At 46.5% G+C, this 23,986-nt stretch overlaps 1 protein-coding gene across 4 annotated transcripts in view; it reads left to right on the forward strand.

Annotated features, from left to right (window-relative positions):
- LOC143298365 (DDB1- and CUL4-associated factor 6-like) overlaps positions 1 to 23,986 on the forward strand; it is a 210,690-nt gene that overhangs the window by 86,426 nt on the left and 100,278 nt on the right. For all 4 annotated transcript variants that reach the window (XM_076611266.1, XM_076611263.1, XM_076611264.1 and 1 more), the window contains exon 8: positions 6,492 to 6,649. In XM_076611266.1, the coding sequence (XP_076467381.1) occupies positions 6,492 to 6,649 (158 nt within the window). The remainder of the gene's footprint in view (positions 1 to 6,491; positions 6,650 to 23,986) is intronic.

The raw sequence follows: 23,986 nt of genomic DNA on the forward strand, positions 1-23,986 counted from the left end.
TGAAACCTTCAGTGCTGGCACTGCAGGAGACTCTGCAAAGAGATGGCAAGGTTTTATCTCTCTCTGGTTTTAACTCCGTTTTTAAACCCGCTCAACCGAAGCAAGAGGGATTGACGGGAGGTGTCGCTCTTTTTATTCGAAAGTCCCTTTTATACAGTACAGTTCTTTTAAGCACCCCTTTACAGGCGGTGGCAGTCAGAGTCACGCTCGAGAAAACCATCACTGTCTGCTCTCTCTACCTTCCCCCTTCCGTCCGTGTTCTGAGGCAGGACCTCATGAACCTGGTCGACCAGCTCCCACGTCCGTTTTTACTGTTGGGCGACTTCAACGGACACTCCCCGCTCTGGGGAAGTGAGATGACATCAGCCCGAGGTCTTCTCTTAGAAAACCTTCTCTCTGACATGGACTTGTGCTGTCTTAACGACAAGTCTCCCACTTACCTGCATCTGTCCTCTGGAAAGCTCTCGTGTTTAGATCTGTCGGTCTGCGATCCATCGTTGGTCCTGGACTACGAGTGGAAAGTGCACGACGATCTGCACGGGAGTGACCACTTTCCTGTCGTCCTCCGCCCCACAGATGGAGAAGGTGACTCTCTGCCTGACCGCCTGTACTACGACAAAGCAGACTGGAGTTTTTTTACCACCAAGATAAGAGCGGAGCTGCAGGAAGAAACAGTATTGAAAAGCAAGGACCCTGCTGACGCTCTGACTCGGATCGTTTTAGATTGCGCCAAAGCAGCAGTCCCATCGTCTACCTCCAAGCCTCAGGTCCCTAGAACGCCCTGGTTCAACGCGGAATGTCGGGAGGCCCGCAAGTCTCGGAAGAGAGCGCAGCGACGCGTCTTTCGGAGACCGGAGTCCGATAGCGTTCGAACCCATCAACAGCTGAGGGCGAAAGCCAGGTATGTTTTTAAAAAGAGCCAGAGGAAGTCTTGGAGAGATTTCTGCTCTTCCTTAACCTCCAACACACCCAAGAAGAAAGTGTGGAGGGTTTTAAAAAGAATTAAGGGCAAAAACGCATGCCCGACCTTCCACCATCTTAAACTTTCAGACGCTCTGGTCACAGAGAAGAAAGCAGTTGCCAATTTGCTTGCCTCCACAATAGAACAGAACTCGAGATCTAACAAATCTGCTCGCTTTCTTAAAACCAAAAACCTGTCAGAAAAAACACCATGTAACTTCTTTTCCGACAACACAGAGAATTACAACCTTCCTTTCACAATGAACGAACTTAAATCTGCCCTTCAGACCTGTACGGATTCCTGTCCAGGAATGGACGAAGTCCATTATAAACTCCTAAAGCACCTTCCCCAAACCTGTCTGGACACCCTGCTTAAAGTTTATAACCACATCTGGGTCACAGGCTTCTTTCCACCCTCCTGGCGGAAAGCCCTCATAATCCCGCTGCCGAAACCGGGAAAAGACCCCTCGAACCCCTCCAACTACCGCCCAATTGCACTGACCAGCTGCGTCTGCAAACTGATGGAGAAGATGGTCAACGGTAGACTGATGTGGAAACTAGAGACCGACGGCCTTCTGGCGAAGGAACAGTGCGGTTTCCGCAAGCATCGCTCTACCGTTGACCATCTGGTTCGTCTGGAAACCACGATAAGAAATGCTTTCGTCAACAAACAACATGTGGTGGCCATATTTTTTTACCTGGAGAAAGCTTACGATACCACGTGGAAATTTGGTATTCTTTCCAACTTGCACAAGCTCGGCTTCCGAGGACACCTGCCTCAGTTTATCCACAATTTTTTACAAGACAGACAATTCCAGGTGAGAGTCGGCACCACCCTGTCCGACATTCACGAGCAGGAGCTGGGTGTCCCGCAGGGGAGCATCCTGTCGCCGGCTCTGTTCAGCATCAAAATTAATGACATCGTTCAATCCGTTCAGAAAGGATCGGACAGCTCGCTGTTCGTGGATGATTTTGCTTTATATGCAACCGGCAGCACGTACGCCAGCATCCAGCGACGGCTTCAGCTCTGCGTCAACAAAATCCAGTGTTGGGCAGAGGAGAATGGCTTCACATTTTCGTCCTCCAAAACTGAATGCATCCACTTTCATAATTTTCGCCAATTCTGTCAGGACCCTGAAATCCGTCTGGGAACATCCACCATCCCGGCGGTCAAGGAAGCCAGATTTCTAGGGGTCGTCTTCGATCAGAAGCTGAATTTTCTCAGCCACATTAAACAGCTGAAAATATCTTGCCTAAAAGCCCTGAACATCATCCGAGTTGTGGCACACACGAACTGGGGTGCTGATAAGAGGACTCTCTTGCACCTCTACAGAGCCCTGGTCCGGTCCAAACTGGATTATGGAAGTGTTGTATACGGCTCGGCCAGACCGTCCTACCTGAAACTGTTGGACCCTGTACACCACCAAGGGCTCCGTCTCAGCTTAGGTGCTTTCCGCACCACCCCTGTGCACAGCCTGTACGCAGAGGCGGGGGAACCGCCTCTTTCCAACCGCAGACTGAAGCTGACCCTGAACTATTATTTGAAATTGTTTTCGGAACCTACAAACCCTGCTTACAATGCTGTATTCAACAACCCTTTCGATAAGAAATTTACAGACAACCCAAACTGCATACCTCCTCTCGGACTCCGCATTCAGCCGCACTTGGAAAATGCCGATCTGGATGTCGGTGGCATCTCAGATTTCTCTAAGTTCCCTGACAGCCCCCCGTGGACCTTTACAACACCTGAGGTCCGATTCGATCTGGCCTCGTACCGTAAGGACACCACCAGTTCTCTGGCCTACAGAACCTACTTTTCGGAACTGTGCCACAAATTCCCCACCTTTCAAGGCATCTTCACTGACGGTTCCAAGTCAGAGGACGGAGTCGCCGCATCTGCGTTCTGTCCCGCCTTTCCTGACCGGCCCTCAACGGAACACATCCTGTCTGACAGCTCGGTATACACCGCGGAACTGACCGCACTGGTCCTGGGGTTAAAAATGGTTCTCTCTTCCAAACAGAAGAGATTCATGATCTTTTCCGATTCCTTATCAGCCCTGGAGGCGATCGCCTGCAGGAATATCACTCATCCCAAACTGCTGGAATTTTATGAAACTTTTACTCTCGCAACGAAGAAAGGATACGAGGTTGTGTTGGCCTGGGTTCCCGTACATGTTGGCATTCGTGGTAACGAAAGGGCGGACCTGCTGGCCAGGAACGCTGTAAAGAAAGAATTGTCCAGATCCTTGGTACCCTATACAGACATGAAGCGGAAGGTCAATACTTACGTTAAGGATCTTTGGCAAGAGAAGTGGAACACCCAGATGGACAACAAGCTCTTCCAGATCCGTCCAGACCTAAAAGAGACCCTCCCTTCGGGGGTGAAGAACAGAAAGGAGGAATCTGTGCTGTGCAGACTGCGTACGGGGCACACTTTTTTTACTCATTCTTACTTGTTGAAGGGGGAGGAGGCCCCTCGATGCGTTCCCTGTGACGAGCCTCTCACCGTGAAACACGTGCTCCTTGACTGTTGGGATCTGCATGACGTTAGACGCAGACATTACACGGCGGTTTCTTTGAAGACTTTGTTTCGTGATGTCCCTCTGTGGGCGCTGATGGACTTCTTAAAAGAAGTGAACCTTTTTAACCAGATTTGAAGGTTTTAAACTATGGAAGTTTTTTTTTAACTTTGGAGTGGAAAGTTTGAAGTGGTGACTCGTTTTAATTGGTTGTTTTTTTAGCCTTGTAGTAGTAATTGACGCGGCGATAGCCTTGAGATGGCCTTAATGGTCGGCGAGGCTCTAAGCACCATAATTTCATTTCATTTCAAGACACCAGAATGACTGTGGGCCAATTTAATACACAGTCCATCAGCTCAAAGTCTAAGCGGACACAGATTGTGGACTTCATCCTTCATCAAGGATGAGAATATCGATGTTTTATTTTTAACAGAGACGTGGCTGAAAACTAGTGGCGATGAAGGCAAATATGCGGACTTAGTTCCACCGGGCTACAAGCTGATGTCCTTCCCTTGTGCAACACGGGGAGGAGGACTTGCTGTCCTCTACCGCAACCATCTCCCTGTCACCGTCACCTCCACCTTCCCCTTCACTCTTACTTCCTGTGAGCTGATTCAGTTCACACTGACAGCACCCCAACACATCCACTTCTTCTGCCTGTACAGACCACTGCCAAGCAAGCAGAACAAACTTCTGAACTCTGTCTTTCTGACAGAGTTACAAGACCTGCTGGACTACTTCAACCTCCTACGTGGGAAGTCAGTGGTGGTCGGCAACTTCAGTGTGCACTATGATGTGCCCGTCGATCCACTTACCTCCAAGGTGCTGGACATTCTGTTGAGGTTCGACTTCACACGGGGTGTGCAGGAGGCTACCTACTACAGAAGCGGCCACTTCTTCAACTGGGTCCTGCACCGAGAGGCTGATCAACTTGTCCATTCTTGCTGGGTCAACCACATGGTCTCCTCTGACCATGCTGGTGTTCTCTGCAGGCTTCAAGTGTCCTGCCCCAAGAAGCAGCCTGTCTACCGCTCAGAGCTTGGGCCCAACCTCTCCACCCAACAGCTGGATGATAGCCTGCGTGGACTGCTAGACAGACATGCTCCAGCTACAGAGAAATGTGTGCCTTCAGGCCACACGTCCCCGTGGTATACAGCTGTCAGCGACATCCTGCATGACGCCAAGAAAGAGCACAGTCGCGCTGAGAGGAAGTGGTGCAAGAGTGGTCTGACAGTGGACGGTCAGATCTTTTTAATAGCAAAACAGTCACTGATATTGTTCAGAATGCCAAAGAAGAGTACTGGAGCTCAAAGATCGAAGCCAGTACATCTGTCAAAATCTTATTCTTAACCAGTGACCATCTTCTTGGCAGGGGCAGAGACTTCATCTTGCCAACTGACATTCCTCCTAATGACCTCTCTGATGCTTTCGCTGATTTGTTCACCACCAAGATAAAGACAATTAGAGATGAGTTCAAAACATTTAGCCAGTCTGTACCCGATCCTCCCTTTGCTGACAAACCCCACTCTTCCTTGTCTTTCAACAGTTTTCGTCCTGTCACAGAGGAAGATGTTAACACAAGTCGTTATAAAGTCTAGCCCCAAAACGTGCACTTGACCCAATCCCCACATCCCTTTTGGTTGAATGTGTCGATGTGCTCCTCCCAGCCTTGACCTCTATCATCAACAAGGGATGGTGTGTTTTCCTATGATGGTCAGGAGAAAAACAACAGCAAACAAACAAAAACAAACAACAAACCTAACCTCACATGTTATTTCTCCATAATGAAAAGAAAAATATTATCCATTTAACTAGCAAAATCAGGAAGATATGCAGAATGCCAGTAAGTATCAGTGCAATCAGTGACTGACAGTATCAATTCCAACAGTCTTGCAATCAATTTATGATTTTGGAAGTCCGGTGATTTGATTCACGATCTCGGAGGTCCGGCGATCAATTCACAATTTCGGAAGTCCGGTGATCGATTCACACTCAAGTACCAACTACACTCTCTATATCGATAAAACTCATTCAGAGGATGTCTAGATCACTCTGTACGATCATCTTTTACAAAATTCCCATGCAGAAATCATCTTCAGAATAGTCGTTCGGATTACGTTACTATGATCGACAGTCATCGAACTCCTCTTGCAACTTTGAAACTTCATAACTTCGGCAAAACTTTACCAAATCAGTAGTATATTCCATTGAACTAGCACAATCAGGAAGATCGTGCAGAATGCCAATAAATATCAGTGAAATCAAGACTAACTCACTAACAGTATCGATTTTGGAGGTCCAGTGTATGATTCATGATTTTGGAGGTCTGGCGATCAATTCACATTCAAGTGACCAACTTCACTCTCATTGTCGGCAAAACTCGGTCAGTCGATATCTAGGTTACTCAGTTCAGTCGATTTTTACAAGATTCTCATGCAAAAATCATTAAAACGAGTCATCTTCTGAATCAACGTTCAGATTACGCTAAAGCTCTTGGCAATCATCAAACTCGTCTTGCAACTTTAAAAATTCACAACTTTGTCAAAATTCAAGCAAATCGGACTCTGAAAAATGCAAAATGCATGGCAGGAAGTGGCGAAAATGAGGCTGTGAATCTTGCGAGAGTCTCATTTATGTAAACAACAATGGCTGCATCCATAGTAAGCACGTGTTTATACAGCGGCACCAGGCAAGGTTCGTGTTTTACACTGCAAGCCGATGTTGCGCGGGTTAGGTGTATAAGGGTTTTTAAACTAAGGAATGAATTGTCCTCATACATTCCCATTGCACACATTAAGAACACAGGTAAAAAGTGCAGAACCCGTCAATTTTGAAAGTGCGCATAATTTTTCTAATAAAGAGCTTTTTTTTTTTTTTTTAAGTGAATCTATGGAAGGGAGGGAAGTTGGAAAGGCAAAAGATGGGTGGGCATGGGAGGGGTGGCCTCTTAGAATTTTGTCTTATTGCCTGCCTAAATATTTATGTCATAGTTCTGGCTTTTCATTTGTGCAGGTACATACAGCAGTCGCCTGATGACAGGGTTAGTGGCACGATTTGTGGCTCCATTGGAAAACCAAGCACACCGAATAACATCACTGAATTACAGCCCCTTCAATCACAATGTTCTGGTCAGCTACTCAGCTGAAAATGTTTATTTGTTTAACACTCAGGTAAATATTTCCCTTTTCTGTTATTGGTAAAATTAAAGGTAACCTTCCTTACTTTTGCTTTCCAGTGTTCTGTATTTGTTGCTTGTTCACTATAAGGATGTCAGCACCTGACTCATTGTTTGTATTAGAAATTTACTTGAAATCACAGAACTGGATTGGATTGTAATTCTTCACATATATTTCAGTCTCTTTGCAAATACCATTTGTCACAAAATAGCATTTTGTCAGTTCTTTGACTTGCCTTTCACATCAGGGCTGCCATTTCTGCTCCCTGTTGGTGGTGTTATCAACTGTTTCTCTGGTTGTCAAGAGTCACATCGATTATGTTATATGAAGGAAAATAAATAAGGACAGAATCTGGGATTATTGACTCACTTGTGTAAACAACGTGAGTCTATGTTTTAACCCGGTGTTCGGTTGTCTGTGTGTGTGTGTGTCCGTGGTAAACTTTAACATTGCCATTTTCTCTGCAAATACTTTGTCAGTTGACACCAAATTTGGCATAAAAATAGGAAAAATTCAGTTCTTTCCGGTCATCTTGTTTAAAACAATATTGCACCTTTGGGAAGGGCACAAAAAAATTAAAAAAAGAAGCCAAATTATATGCAAACTGAATTTAATTACACATACTTAACCGTGACCCACTAGTGCAGACTCCAGGAGGGGTCTGACATTCCTGTCCTGTGCAAACTACTATCCACCTATGCGGAGAAAACGAAAGTAGCTACGGCTGATAACCTCCCAGAAGTATGTAACCTTCCCTTTGCCCCCCTGACTAGCGCCCTCTTTTTCCAGCAGCCATCATGACACTTGTTCCTGTGCTCTTCGTACGGCTGTTTTTTCTTATTTTCTGTCTCTCGATTCTCTGGCATTCTTGTTTTTTGTCAAATTGTCCAACCAGGTCACATAATTATATAGCTCGAATGGTCGATGGGCTAAAATTAAGGCGCGATCGCAGTGGATTCGCTGACACTCTGGGCCCTCTACTCCTGGCCCTCTCAACAACGCCAACCCGCCACCTCCTCCACTTCCTCCACTCCCTCCGGTCGACTCCAGACCTCCACCACCTCCTACACCTCCTCTGGTGACTTCTAGAAGTTTGTTGCCCCACACTCAGGTCAGTGCTGCCTTTAATGCCATTTTTATCGATCCGTGAACACACTCGACGCGATCCGCGTTTTCTCGGCCCTGCCAGTCGGCAATGCATGAGTCGACCTCCTCTGTCTCTTTACCCATACCCACAGTTGCACCAGTGGAATGTGCCACAGTCCCTTTGGGGAAACAACACCATATGCTTGCTTTGGATCCGCACGCTAGACTGGGCCCTATGTGCGATGCGTCCGTGGTGGCGACCGTGACATCAGATCACGCGACCCCCCACGCGGCATGCCTCGATCATCTCGGATCCAGTGGTGACCGAGGCACGTAGGGATGCCCTCCCCACACGCAGGGAGGAAGGTGGACCACTAGGGGACACGCTCGCCCATACTTGTGCACCCTCCCCCTTGTCTGGGGCGCCCGATCCAAGGGAGTCAACCCCTGCTTCAGCACCCTTGCAGGTGACCGCCGCAGTTATTTCCCTTGCACCTCGCCTACAGTGCAGGTGCGTGCACAGTCCCACCAAGCTATGCGGTGATGACCCCATCTGCCACGCCGCCGGTTGCTGCTGTTTCCCATCCACATCCACTAATGGGGTCTCAGCAAGCTGCTCAACCAAACAACCAGCAACTCATTGCTAACTTGCTGCAGCAGTTATGCACCACTCTGCTTCCCGGTGCCACACCTTGCCCACAGAGCAGGTACGTGCACGGCCCATTGAACTTCAGCAATGCTGGTTTCTTCTGCCCCATCTCCTAACTCTGCTGTTACCCAGACTAATATTGGCACTTCCACGTCAGAGTGTCTCTTGATAACTCAATCCTGCCACTCGGCAGTGCTCAGGCCGATCTTGTCTATCCCAATATCCGTCAACACACAACAGCTGAACGTCGGTCCTCTCGCAGGAGCTATTCACGAGGTTGGACCGCCGTTCAGTTACAGGGGGATGCACAACCCACGGCAAGCCAACAGACTTGCCACCCCCTCGTCCACGACGCCCATAACACTGGATTACGGCGCCGTCATGCCACATGCCCCAACTGTCTCACGCCCGATGGCAACCGATTCGGGTAGGGACGCCCAGGGCACTAAGGGATATTATATTTATTCCCCTTGCGGCCGTATTCGCCCGTGTCAGTTACGGTGGCATCGAACCACGGAATCTCACATGCAGCATGACACTCCCTCTACAGTGAAGAAACGTCGCACCAGGGGATATGTGCTCTAAAGACACCATCCTTTTCGCCGATTATCGGCGCCAAGGGAGGCAACTCCGCATTTGTAACCTAGGCAGTTGATGCTATAGTTACTTCCCTTCCGCCTACACAGCACATCACTCCTGCCCCCAATGGTTTCTCATTGGGTCCTGCTGCCTATTCATGGACTTTACACAACTTTGCACAGCAACTGCACCTTTCTTGCTGTTTCTCAGGCTGTTGGCCACTGAGCTTTTGGGTTCTTCATCCCCCCACACTTGCACACAGTCCTCTGCAGGCTACCAATCCTATTACCATTCTTTTCTTGTTATACACAATAACAGGAAATAAATCACAATATTTCCCTTTCTATTTCTTTTGATTTATTATCAAATCACCAACAACAACGACCCCCCCACCCCACCCCCCAAAAAAATATATATATATGATATCTTGCTACATTTATACACATTTCTGTTTACACTTATAGATGTATACTTATCCTTCGGTATCTGCGCTTACGGGATAGGTTCATACAATATTAACATGTAAAATTATATTTCTATCTCTATTCATTGACATCTGTTCATTGAGATTCCCGGCATAGCAATATAGGCACACTTGCATTTGCGTCATTCTGTACACAATGCCCAGAACTCTCTGCGTCTGCATACTGGCACGTTATTCATATGTGTATGTACATCTCTTAAATATAGGTGCATACACAGATTCCTTTCCATTACTGATTATGGACACTTACCCATTTACTTGGGTATAGCTGTGCACGCTACACGTATGCTTATACAGCTGCTTATTTCTTGTGACTCAATCTCTTGTCATTGGCATATTCCTGACATCATCACTTGAGTTGATGGAAGTTTATTATCCCTTTGCACATATATGTATTCATTTTCATAAATTCATCCCTACCTTGCTTTCAGAGGACGACTGCTCTCACAGACAAAACTGCCTCATTCACACCTGAATGTATGCTCCGTCACATACCAATAGTGGCTGGTCCTTAGGGACCCACACACACTCCCTTCCCACCCACAGGGCTAAGGATGCCCTCTCTTGGTGCAAGGAGGGATAAAGTAGTCCAACTTAGAGGTGCTGCCACTGCGGACACACATGCCCTTCATTCCTTCCAAGTTTGTAAGGCATCCCTTCTTTCCCCCTTGGCTACAACAACCCTTGGTTTGCACCACTGTGGTTGTGACAACAGCTCCATGCGGGCCCTACATCCTAGCCAGCCCTCCCATGAAGGGGTGTCTATCTTTGCCTTCCAAGTTTTAGCAGGCCCAAAAACTGCCCACTGAGCAGTGAACAGTCACCCTAAGTCCATCTCTTCCACTCCTCACTAGTAGCAGAAGGCCTGGGTAATAATTGTTTTACTCTATACTCGGGAGAAAGGCATATTGATGAGGACGGATGCGTCTCACAAAGCACAACGAACCGTTCATTAGCCACAGGGGCGTACCTTTCTGTCCACTCATACCAGCACGACAGATGCCGCATTCAAGCACATTAGTTCGCCCCATCACCTTGCTTGAACAGAGATCCAGCATTGACGTTTGAAAGCACTTTCTGCACTTGGTCTTCCCTGCCTGATCCTTTCAGCCTCAACACACAACCACTGCTGATGGGCATTCCTTCTCAAGCACTGTCTTTCCAATGAGACACTTCCAGGGGTTTCTAGCCTACACAGGCTATCCCATCATGGAGCCCCAGCCTTCAGTCAAGGGCATGTCAGAGGATGACTTTGTTGTCACTTTGGAAACAAGCACCATGTCTTTCAGACACACTTGTTGCACCACAAGACCCCGTCAACTCCTTCCGCCTTCCTTACATTTCAACAGAACCTGCATGGTGGACACCTTCATCCCTCAAGCACACAGCAGCTTATTCCTGATTTACCCATGCTGATTGGTGTCCTCCTAGGACCAGTATATGATAATCAGTCGTGTACGACAATGACCATTAGAACAGCAGAGGAGGCAACTGCTGTCCCAACTATTCAGGTTGGAATTTGATTATACAGTTTATAGTAGAGAGTGTTTTGCCCAAGTTGCATCCCCACTTCCTTGATCAAGAGGGCCTTAGGACTCACGATTGGGCTAGTTAGCCCCCAAGGCTACAGCACTAAGTCCCAGCGCAGTTTGACTTCTAGTCTGAGAGACATAGTCCTTTATGACAGACAAAGCTGCAAACAATTTCCCTTTGCAATTAAGAAACCACTGATAATACAGCTCTCACTTTGCTGTTGGCCATACTGAAAACATATGTCAGATTAGTGAATTTACGTAAATGGCCAGTACAACAGTAGAGCCACTTTTCTCCCTGCCCCCGCCCCGCTCCATCCTAGACTTAGTGCGCACCACACACAGCCAGAGGCCTGTCATGGATCCGGTCCCCTTTCTCACTAAAGAACCTTCTGCGAAAATTTTCCCCATGGAAACCCTCCTCCTTTAGGAATTCCACCACAGAATGAGACTCAGTGACCTGGAGGCACATGAAGTGCACTCCCACAGCCTGATCCAACCCAGCCATTGACTGCTGACAGCTTTCTTCAGGTTGCTCCAACATGCCACACTCAGGTAGCAAAGCCACCAAGCCTTCTGTATGCCCCTTCGTGATGGTGCCTTCCTGAGCAATTATACAGCCTTGTCCCAGAAACACCAGGGACCTCAAGTCTCTTGTTGCCAAATGTCTACCATTCTATGCATAGGCAACATGCCAGTGCTGTGTTTTTTTGGCAGTGACATAAAAGTGGTGGGGAAAGCGCCCATCGCCTGTCAGCTCGCATGGAGGAGCTCTACAGTTCTAGCTGTCACGCCTAAGGCAAGCCCAACATGGTGGGCTACCTCTGTCTTGTGCCACAGTTTCCTTCAAACACATATATCTTTCCACTATCGGCCCACAACCGATGTAGAATCATCAGATCAAACCACATGTGCACCTCCTTGCACTGACACTCAACCGTGCTCAAGTGAGACAACCCTATAGGGTACGTGTTTCCTTCCCATCCTTTTATTCGAAGGGCTCTCAGTAAAGTGTGGATTCAACACACTGACCCGATTTTCTTTGTGCTACATTATCAGCACAGCTGTGGTCCACAGACCTCCCCCACAATACAGCTGTGGACCTGTCTTCTTTGCCCGCACCAATATCCTTAGGTGACACTCTACCTTCATAGAATTCTACTTGAGGGATGTCTATCGCTTTAGGGATGATGGCTCAAGAGGCGTTGTCTCTGCGGTGGTCACACAACAGGCCATCACAGCACACTGACGATAGAACAGACGAGCCCTCCACCTTGTCATGCCATTCTGCACTTGTGGGTCACAGTTGAGAATGTGTAATTAAAAAAAAATTATGTTTAAGTAACATACTTACCGTGACCCACATTAAGACCCACCCGTTCCTCCCCGCTTTCTGTTCTCCCTGCACACAGCACTGGTTGCGGCGATTTGCCGTAAAAAGAGGGCGCTAGTGAGGGGGGCAAAGGGGAGGTTACCTACTTCCAGGAGGTTATCAGCCGTAGCTACTTTCGTTTTCTCCGCATAGGCAGACAGTAGTTTGCACAGGACAGGAATGTCAGACCCCTGCCGGAGTCTGCACTAGTTGGTCATGGTAAGTATGTTACTTAAACGTAATTTTAGGTAGAAAATTTCCTTTTACTGTTATATTTATATATTTTTATTCTCTAAACTTGGCACTTTGATCTGATATTCTGACACAACAAGAGCAGTCATTTTTATCATTTTTTGTTCAAACAGGAACCTCTTTTGCTAAGCATGGACCTCCCGAAACCTGGAGGGGGTCAGGCTGGTGTTCTCCTGACCCACTCCCGGGAGGGTCACTACCTTGTCGTGGTCAGGAGGCTTAGTGGTCAGTGATCGAGCAAGCTATGTCAGCTGGGGCATCAGTGCTTCTTGGGGTTTGGTGCTCTGATCCCAGGTCTTAATTGACAGCCTACATAGCCATCATAGCTGTCAGGGCTGAATAAGTGGTGGTTTTGTACTGATGCCCCTGATAGGGCTTCCCATGCCGAACAGGTCGTGAGTGAGGCCCAAACTAAACGTGACCCACTGTCCCTTTCGCTGTTCTCTATTCTTCTTTTTACTGCCTCTTTTCTGTCCTCAGCTCCCCATCAAGCCTTCCTTTCCACATTCTTTTTTTCTCTGCGGCCTTCTTTAGGCCCGCTGTGTTTGCCGTGCGGCGCGACCTGTGATGGAGGGGAATGAGATCCTGGGGATTGAGAGAGCACGCTGCTCTCAACACATCCCTTTGGCTCGGACCTCTCCTAAGACAGGCGGCACACATTGGCCCGTGTGTGTCAATCGGCTACCCCTTCGTGGGGCTGGGTCAAGACTGGGAGTTTAGTGGCTGACGAAGGTAACCCCCGTAGTGCTCGGTTCTCTGTCCCCGGGAGCTGGGCATGATCGGGGGGGAACACGTTGGAGCTGGACTGTTGGTCGTATATCCCTCCCGAAACCTGGAAGGGGTCAAGCTGGTGTTCCCTTGACCCTGGCCCCTAAGTTGGACCCCATGGTGGGTGGGTAAGGGAGGGATGAATTCACATTTTTTTCAATAATGACTTCCAAAAAACTACACCCCCCTAACTCTGGCAAAAGACGACGAGAAGGAACGGACGACTCCGACTCCGACTCGGAGGTCGTTGAGACCTCTGGTTTTTGGCCATCGTGGCTTGTGATGGAGGGCGCTGATGACGACAAGCCCTTGTCGGCTCTCAGCCCCTTCGCTGTCCAGAAGGGCTTTCAGTGTCTGGCAGGACTGCTAAAGTCCATCAAGAGACTGAGGAGCGGAGCGTTTTTAGTGCAGACAGAGTCCAGAAGGCAGACACAGCTCCTCCTCAAGGCGACCACTTTCGTGGATAGGGCGGTGAAGGTTTCCCCTCACAAAGGTCTCAACTGCTCAAAGGGAGTCATCAGATGCCCGGAGTTGAAAGGTGTGTCTGAGGCCGAGATCAAGAGCGAGCTGTCCTCTCAGGGAGTGACCGACGTGTACAGGGTGACGGTGAGGAAGGGGTCGGACAGAGTCCCGACCAACACTTTCTTCCTCACCTTCTGCTGCCCGGATGTCCCCAAGGACATTCGGGTCGGATACCTGCTAGTTAATGTAAGCCTGTACGTGCCGTCCCCTCTGAGATGCTTTAAGTGCCAGAAATTCGGACACGTGAGAGACCGATGTAAGGAGGAAGAGGCCTGTGGCACCTGTTCGAAGGCGGCGCACCAGGGCGATTGCGTCAGTGCAGCCCGGTGTGTGAACTGCGGAGGTGGCCACCCGTCCTCATCGAAAGACTGCCCCGCCTGGAAAAAAGAAAAACAAATCCAGAAAGTCAAGACAGAAAAGAAAGTTTCCTTCTTTGAGGCAAGGAAACAGGTGGAGGCCGCGTCGCCTAAGGCGTCGTATGCCTCTGTCGTCAGACCCAGGATGGTGGACGTCGCAGTCCAGACGACGTCCACAGGAACGCAGACGGACGACTTAACCGCCTTGTTAGAACCGTTGGCCTTGGGTGGAGACGCCGTGTCCACCCCTTCCCATCCTGTGCGGCAGTCCTCAGGGGCTGCTGGGCGGGAGAGAAAAGCCTCGGGCGGAGGCACGTTGTCCGCCTCCCGCCCCACCCCAACCCCCGGCACCCCTCGCCCCGCCTCTCGTCTGCCTGGCCCTCAGGCTGGCGGAAGTGGCCGGAAACCCCCCGTACCTCCAAAACTCAAGGAGGGGAGGGTTGCGGCCTTGGCGGGATCGGGAAGGGCCGAGGTGGTGGATATTCCGACTCGGTCGGAATCCGAAAAATTTATTTCGAAAAATAAATACTCCATCCTGGCGGACCTTGAGCCACCGCAAGCAGAGGAGCAGGGGGTAGCGATGGAATAGGCTGCTGCTTTATTTTTTTTTTAACCTTTTTTAATAGCAGTGATCCACTGGACCATCCGGGGGTTCCACGCCAATTTTCAGGAACTCCAGCTGCTTTGTTGTGCTTTGAAACCTTCAGTGCTGGCGCTGCAGGAGACTCTGCAAAGAGATGGCAAAGTTTTATCTCTCTCTGGTTTTAACTCCGTTTTTAAACCCGCTCAACCGAAGCAAGAGGGATTGACGGGAGGTGTCGCTCTTTTTATTCGCAAGTCCCTTTTATACAGTACAGTTCTTTTAAGCACCCCTTTACAGGTGGTGGCAGTCAGAGTAACGCTTGAGAAAACCATCACTGTCTGCTCTCTCTACCTTCCTCCCTCCGTCCGTGTTCTGAGGCAGGACCTCATGAACCTGGTCGACCAGCTCCCACGTCCGTTTTTAATGTTGGGCGACTTCAATGGACACTCCCCGCTCTGGGGAAGTGAGATGACATCAGCCCGAGGTCTTCTCTTGGAAAACCTTCTTTCCGACATGGACTTGTGCTGTCTTAACGACAAGTCTCCCACTTACCTGCATCTGTCCTCTGGAAAGCTCTCGTGTTTAGATCTGTCGGTCTGCGATCCATCGTTGGTCCTGGACTACGAGTGGAAAGTGCACGACGATCTGCACGGGAGTGACCACTTTCCTGTCGTCCTCCGCCCCACAGATGGAGAAGGTGACTCTCTGCCTGACCGCCTGTATTACGACAAAGCAGACTGGAGTTTTTTTACCACCAAGATAAGAGCGGAGCTGCAGGAAGAAACAGTATTGAAAAGCAAGGACCCTGCTGACGCTCTGACTCGGATCGTTTTAGATTGTGCCAAAGCAGCAGTCCCATCGTCTACCTCCAAGCCTCTGGTCCCTAGAACGCCCTGGTTCAACGCGGAATGTCGGGAGGCCCGCAAGTCTCGGAAGAGAGCGCAGCGACGCGTCTTTCGGAGACCGGAGACCGATAGTGTTCGAACCCATCAACAGCTGAGGGCGAAAGCCAGGTATGTCTTTAAAAAGAGCCAGAGGAAGTCATGGAGAGATTTTTGCTCTTCCTTAACCTCCAACACACCCAAGAAGAAAGTGTGGAGGGTTTTAAAAAGAATTAAGGGCAAAAACGTATGCCCGACCTTTCACCATCTTAAACTTTCAGACGCTCTGGTCACAGAGAAGAAAGCAGTTGCCAATTTGCTTGCCTCCACAATAGAACAAAACTCGAGATCTGCTAACAAATCTGCTCGGTTTCTTAAAACCAAAAACCTGTCAGAAAAAACACCATGTAACTTCTTTTCCGACAACACAGAGAATTACAACCTTCCTTTCACAATGAATGAACTTAAATCTGCCCTTCAGACCTGTACGGATTCCTGTCCAGGAATGGACGAGGTCCATTATAAACTCCTAAAGCACCTTCCCCAAACCTGTCTGGACACCCTGCTTAAAGTTTATAACCACATCTGGGTCACAGGCTTCTTTCCACCCTCCTGGCGGAAAGCCCTCATAATCCCGCTGCCGAAACCGGGAAAAGACCCCTCGAACCCCTCCAACTACTGCCCAATTGAACTGACCAGCTGCATCTGCAAACTGATGGAGAAGATGGTCAACGGTAGACTGATGTGGAAACTAGAGACCGACGGCCTTCTGGTGAAAGAACAGTGCGGTTTCCGCAAGCATCGCTCTACCGTTGACCATCTGGTTCGTCTGGAAACCACTGTAAGAAATGCTTTCGTGAACAAACAACATGTGGTGGCCATATTTTTTGACTTGGAGAAAGCTTATGATACCACGTGGAAGTTTGGTATTCTCTCGGACTTGCACAAGCTCGGCTTCCGAGGACACCTGCCTCAGTTCATCCACAATTTTTTACAAGACAGACAATTCCAGGTGAGAGTCGGCACCACCCTGTCCGACATTCACGAGCAGGAGCTGGGTGTCCCGCAAGGGAGCATCCTGTCGCCGGCTCTTTTCAGCATCAAAATTAATGACATCGTTCAATCCGTTCAGAAAGGATCGGACAGCTCGCTGTTCGTGGATGATTTTGCCTTATATGCAACCGGCAGCACGTACGCCAGCATCCAGCGACGGCTTCAGCTCTGCGTCAACAAAATCCAGTGTTGGGCAGAGGAGAATGGCTTCACATTTTCATCCTCCAAAACTGAATGCATCCATTTTCATAATTTTCGCCAGTTCTGTCCGGACCCTGAAATCCGTCTGGGAACATCCACCATCCCGGCGGTAAAGGAAGCCAGATTTTTAGGGGTCGTCTTTGATCAGAAGCTGAACTTCCTCAGCCATATTAAACAGCTGAAAATATCTTGCCTAAAAGCCCTGAACATCATCCGAGTTGTGACACACATGAACTGGGGTGCTGATAAGAGAACTCTCTTGAACCTCTACAGAGCCCTGGTCTGGTCCAAACTGGATTATGGAAGTGTTGTATACGGCTCGGCCAGACCGTCCTACCTGAAACTGTTGGACCCTGTACACCATCAAGGGCTCCGTCTCAGCTTAGGTGCTTTCCGCACCACCCCTGTGCACAGCCTGTACGCAGAAGCGGGGGAACCGCCTCTTTCCAACCGCAGACTGAAGCTGACCCTGAACTATTATTTGAAATTGTTCTCTGAACCTACAAATCCTGCTTATGACGCTGTATTCAACAACCCTTTCGATAAGAAATTTACAGACAACCCAAACTGCATACCTCCTCTCGGACTCCGCATTCAGCCGCACTTAGAAAAGGCCGATCTGGATGTCGGTGGCATCTCGGATTTCTCTAAGTTCCCTGACAGCCCTCCGTGGACCTTTACAACACCTGAGGTCCGATTCGATCTGGCCTCGTACCGTAAGGACACCACCAGTTCTCTGGCCTACAGAACTTACTTTTTGGAACTCCCCACTTTTGAAAGCATCTTCACTGACGGTTCCAAGTCAGAGGATGGAGTCACCGCATCTGCGTTCTGTCCCGCCTTTCCTGACCGGCCCTCAACGGAACACATCCTGTCTGACAGCTCGGTGTACACTGCGGAACTGACCGCACTGGTTCTGGGGTTAAAAATGGTTCTCTCTTCAAAACAAAAGAGATTCATGATCTTTTCCGACTCCTTGTCAGCCCTGGAGGCGATAGCCTGCAGGAATATCACTCATCCCAAACTGCTGGAATTTTATGAAACTTTTACTCTTGCAACGAAGAAAGGATACGAGGTTGTGTTGGCCTGGGTTCCTGGACATGCTGGCATTCGTGGTAACGAAAGGGCGGACCTGCTGGCCAGGAACGCTGTAAAGAAAGAATTGCCCAGATCCTTTGTGCCATATACAGACATGAAGCGGAAGGTGAACACCTACGTTAAGGATCTTTGGCAAGAGAAGTGGAACACCCAGACGGACAACAAGCTCTTCCAGATCCGTCCGGACCTAAAAGAGACCCTCCCTTTGGGGGTGAAGAACAGAAAGGAGGAGTCTGTGCTGTGCAGACTGCGCGCGGGGCACACTTTTTTTACTCATTCTTACTTGTTGAAGGGGGAAGAGGCCCCTCGATGCATTCCCTGTGACGAGCCTCTCACCGTGAAACACGTGCTCCTTGATTGTTGGGATCTGCATGACGTTAGACGCAGACATTACACGGCGGTTTCTTTGAAGACTTTGTTTCGTGATGTCCCTCCGTGGGCGCTGATGGACTTCTTAAAAGAAGTGAACCTTTTTAACCAGATTCGAAGGTTTTAAACTATGGAAATTTTCTTTTTAACTTTGGAGTGGAAAGTTTGAAGTGGTGACTCGTTTTAATTGGTTGTTTTTTTATCCTTGTAGTAGTTATTGACGCGGCGATAGCCTTGAGATGGCCTTAGTGGTCGGCGAGGCTCTAAGCACCATAATTTCATTTCATTTCATTTGCTAAGCATGGAAGTTATATTTCTGGTGCATGTCTTTGCTAATACTACGAGTGGACCTTATAGATCTATTGGCTGAGCCCTGAAGGTCATGGGCAAAAATCAGTTGCATACACATATTTATACATATTCAAAGCGCGTGCTCATATTCCTCGCGAACATGAAGGATGCCATTTTGTTTCAAGTTGTTGACCTGCCTGTTCAATCCAATATTCAATCGACAGTACACGATAACATGTGATGGAAAGTTGGAGAAGACTGTTTAATATTTATTCAGAGAAAGATTTGTGAATGCCTCATCACTTACTGGATTATGCCCCAAACTGCCATAAAAATATCAACAAAATCAGTCGGAATTCACAGTTAAAAATGATAAACCATGAGAGTTAATACCCTTGATGAAACGTAAAAATTTCCAGTCTTGACTTTCCCCAAAATGAAGTCCTTTTCACTTCATACAATGTTTAGAAGTACTTGTACTTGGCTCTACATGTTATTAATTTAACAAAATACTCAATTTTCATATCAACTTTAAAACTATAAAACTAGAATGAACATAAAAGAGAAATTGAATCGACCGTGTCGTACATTTCTGGCGGGTGTAACGAAACTTGTACATCTATCTAGATCCAGAGAAAACGGCTAAATGTTGCAGTGTGATTGCTGTGATAGCCACGTCTCCTTTACCGCAGACTTAAAAAGAATTTTTAATTGCCCTTAAAGATTTTGTGAATGCCCAAGATACACCAGAATAATATGATTTAAACAGCATTCTCACTGCGAATACCGCAATTGATTTATCGCCCTTTAAAAAAGCATGTTTAAATGTTAAATTTTTTAACGTCAGTGAAGGAGCCACGATAGTGTATTGAAAAAGATAATTCTTCTCACCCGAAGACGCAGGGTTCGAATCTGCCTTCAGGGCTGTTTTTTTCTTTTTTTTTCTTTTTCTTTTTTTTTTTTTTTCTTTTTTTTTTTTTTTAACACGAAGCTTTATAATAATAAATACAGAACACATTTTAACGATTAGATGTTTTTTTTTAAGTTTCAGTTTCAGTAGCTCAAGGAGGCAAATCCATATACGCTACACCACATCTGCCAAGCAGATGCCTGACCAGCAGCGTAACCCAATGCGCTTGGTCAGGCCTTGAGAAAAAAAAAAGAAAAAAAGGTGAATAAATAATAGATACGCTTACATAAATAAATAATAATTATGATATAAAACAAAGGTAGTAGTAATGGTAATAATAATAAAATAATAATGATAAAAAATAAATAAATAAATAAGACAACAATGATGATAAATAAGCAAATAAATGTAAAACATGAAGACACACATTCACACATACACCCACACATGCATAACAGATATGCACCAAACATGCAGTTTCACAGTTATGAAAGCACAGTCAAATACATATAAACGTACATGAGCTGCAACAAACACACACACACACACACACACACACACACATTACCCTGCACCTCCTCTACCCCCCTCCTCCACATACTCATTTCTGGTCTATGTATCGCAGCTTCCACGGCACACACAAACACACATGAACGCTTACTTGTACAAGCACACACACACACGCCCATATCTCCCACCCCCAACCCCACACACATATATACAAAGATATATATATAATATATACGTTCCAATATCCTGTTGCTCCCGCAGGGTAGGCATGCATACACTCACATACCTCATCCTCTACCCCACCTCCTCCCCGCACCCCCACCTCCCCCTCACACCCACCCACACACACACACACAGACACACACACATGCACAGAACTCTCCTGACGCTTGTGTACATTTACACTGTCATGCATGCACAAACGCACTCAAAAACACAGACCCACATATACACACAAACACACACATACACACACGCACAGAGGCTGCCACTGATTGGCCGCAAGAGGGATGGGAAAAGATCTCTGATGCCAAGAACATGGCGTCTAGTGTGTTGCTCAGTCTATTGTATTTGGAAAAGCCCACAGACACTCTGTTCCGTTTTGAAGAAATTTGCACAATGTTGGTTTGGAAATGATGCCAATATTTGTTTGATTTGCAAAGCATCGTGCTCTACCTTTCATGTTAGACTTACGGCCGCTCCCTCTCTCTGCTTTTATTTCTTTGAGGTGATCGATGGTGTGATGGCCTTGTACCTGTTCTTTTTGATATTCTTTGACTTCTGAGGATTTCTGATTTTCCTAGATGTAGGCCGCTCATTGGTGTTGCGTTACCAGCAAGTCTGTCAGCTCACTCATTTCCCCTAACTCCTGCATGTCCCGGGCAGTATGACCATATGAGGTTTTTTTAATCTGAAAGTTGCGCATTGCCTTATGCCACTCTGGGCTTCCCATTCCGTTTTCAATTTTCTGTATGAGGTTCATTGAGTCGGTTAGAATCATGGCATGTTGGTTTCCGGGCGTATGGATGGACGATAGCCACTGGAGGGCATGTGTCACAGCTTCAACTTCCATCGTTAGGCTGGTGGTTGTGACTTTGTAGGCAGCATTCTCTTCCCTGTTTTTTTTAAGTGTATCACAAGTGAGTCTTGAAGGCCCTGCCTCTCTTGTCTTTTTTTTCTTACAATATATTTCTTAATATTGTTGCTAAAAATAGACCAACCACTCCCACCTGAACAATTTACCTGTTTTAACAGTGAAAACAGATGCTTGTTCTTTGGATACACATGGGTTATGAAGAGAATGTCTAAAAGAAACCAGTTTGTTTTCAGACATCTATCTAAAAACGAATATATTGGTATTTTTAAAGAATGTACACAAAACATCCTGAGGAAAAAACTATGAAAGAAACATATGGGACAAACAAAACCATACATCTCATTTTTAAGTCACCAACCTTCCATTCTGATTTTTCCTTGTCATAACATTGTTGGTGATAACAAACTAAATACACTTGTTTCAGAAGTCATCACTTACTGGTAGAAAAACAAAACAAAAAAACAGACCTTTCTCCAACCCTATCACCCTTGCATTTGAGTCCTACACATATGCATGCATGACCTTATCTTCATGAAAACTCAGAAGGCAGCTCCTGCCATCCACAAAGCACATGTGCACACATCATATTGTTTTGTTTTGTTTTTGTTTTTTTTAGTTTTTTTTTAATTCTTTCTGTAACTTAGCATAGCGTTTTATTTTACAATTCTCTCCCTCCCTCCCTCCCTCCCCCCACCTCTCTCTCTCTCTCTCTCTCTCTCTCTCTCTCTCTCTCTCTCTCTCTCTCTCTATCTATCTCTCTATCTCTCTCTTTCACAGGAAAATGGAATGTTTTGTGAATACAAATTTATTAGAGGTTTCTGGAATTTTTTCATATTCACCCACACTTGCAAACTGTCTAATCACTTCTTCATTAAAGTTTAATGGACTATATCTATGATGTCTTTGTAATTCTGGAATGTCTGGTGGATTTTTTTTTTTTCTAAAGTCTTCAAATGAAATCAAACAAAAGCATTTACTTGTGCAATGTCAATGAAATGAAGACAAGTTTTCCACAAATTGTTTGTTATGTGTAATGCACTGTATTTGTTGATTAACTGATTACTTTTGTCCACCCCATCCACATTTTAATCGTCTTTGGATAGTTGTGGCTGACATGATTTTTGTTAACTTCCCCAGAACTTTAGATCTATGATGAACAAAACCTGATCTGTTTGCTGCATGAGTTGCTGACAGAAATGAAACATTTTTTTTTTTTTTGTCTCCCCATTGCATAGAAAGTATGTCCACAGGTTGCAAATGTTGATGTCAGCACTTGTTCTTGAAATCCTCTAAGTAGACTCCAGGTTCAAATAGGGGAGAGGGTTCTGTGATCCTGGATCCCCATTGCTGTAACCTGCATTACTGAAACAAAAGCAAAAAATCACTTTTTTTTTCAGCTGATAGAAATGTGCACCAAAATATAATGCACACACCCACACTCACAAACACACACACACACACACACACACACACACACACACACACACAAACTTGACACACTTTCACACACAACCTTGTATGCAAAGAGAAAAAAGCACACACACACACATGCACGCGCACATACACGCATGCTCAGACAGTTCTGTGCATAAATCATGGACACACACAAATATAACTAGCTCAGCATCAGTACTGTTCATACTATTGCTCAGTTTGTCTAGAATTCTCATAGCAAAGCACTGGGTCAGATGCGCATCAGCATGTGATGTGGCGAAGCAGAATAATATGTTAATGTTGTTGACTGTCAAATGATCTGTAAGACACATCAAAAATAAGCCAACAAATAATTTCCAGTGACCAGTTTTCACCATTTGACTTTGTGTATCACAACAGTGATAGTTTTAGTTAGCTGAGGTCGAATGATGAAAATGAAACACCATTCATGGTGTCATCTGCTATGGTTTGGAATCAATGAAGGAAGATGGTCTTCGTCTGTATCACTGCCAGATATGGCATCCTATATCTCCCAGGTCTCTTCATCGGAGCTATCGAATGTTTAGTTTTCGGAGAAAGAGTTGTTTTGCAGAAAAAAAAAGGAAAGTGGATCAAATGTCAAAATTCAAAATGGCGTCTGAAGCGAAAGCATGTGGTGATCTTCTCCTTTTGTGTAGATTCAAGACAATGATTTTTAAAGATTATACTTTTTCATGATAAATGCGTCTGTTTTTGTTTCTGTTTTTATGTCTGGTGATCTCTGAAAATTATCCTTTGATCACCCGTGATCAAAAATCAAGGGAGATATTTTTTATGCATACAAAAGTTGTGTTTACACCTCCATAGGTTAACATCCGAAATGAAAACAAACAAAATAGAGCAGAAAATGACATGTTTGTTGTCAGTTTTTGTCTGTAAGTGAAAATAAAACAAGTTATAAATTTATGACTTGCACAGTTAATCAGACAGACAAGTGAATAACTGTCCCAGCAAACGTGGATTGAGTCAACACAAAAAGTCAGTCAAATAATTTGAAACTGAGGAGTCCAGCTTTGTGACACCAGAGAGTTTTCCCTACAGTGGGGAAACCTTTGATTTCATTAACTCATGCCAGGTTACCATTGGGCTGGATGAAATGCCTGGTTTACCTCCTCTACAAACAACTCATCAGATCAATGAAAAAAGTGTGAAAAAATCATAAAGCGTGCCTCATGTTCTTTGCATGTTCATCGCTGGGTTTCATGCAAAATCAGGGACCATAGCCTGTAGGCTGTCATCAGTTTCATGGCAGATTTCAGTGAAAGC

Source organism: Babylonia areolata, chromosome 23 (assembly GCF_041734735.1).
Source record: "Babylonia areolata isolate BAREFJ2019XMU chromosome 23, ASM4173473v1, whole genome shotgun sequence".
Classification (NCBI taxonomy): domain Eukaryota; kingdom Metazoa; phylum Mollusca; class Gastropoda; order Neogastropoda; family Buccinidae; genus Babylonia; species Babylonia areolata.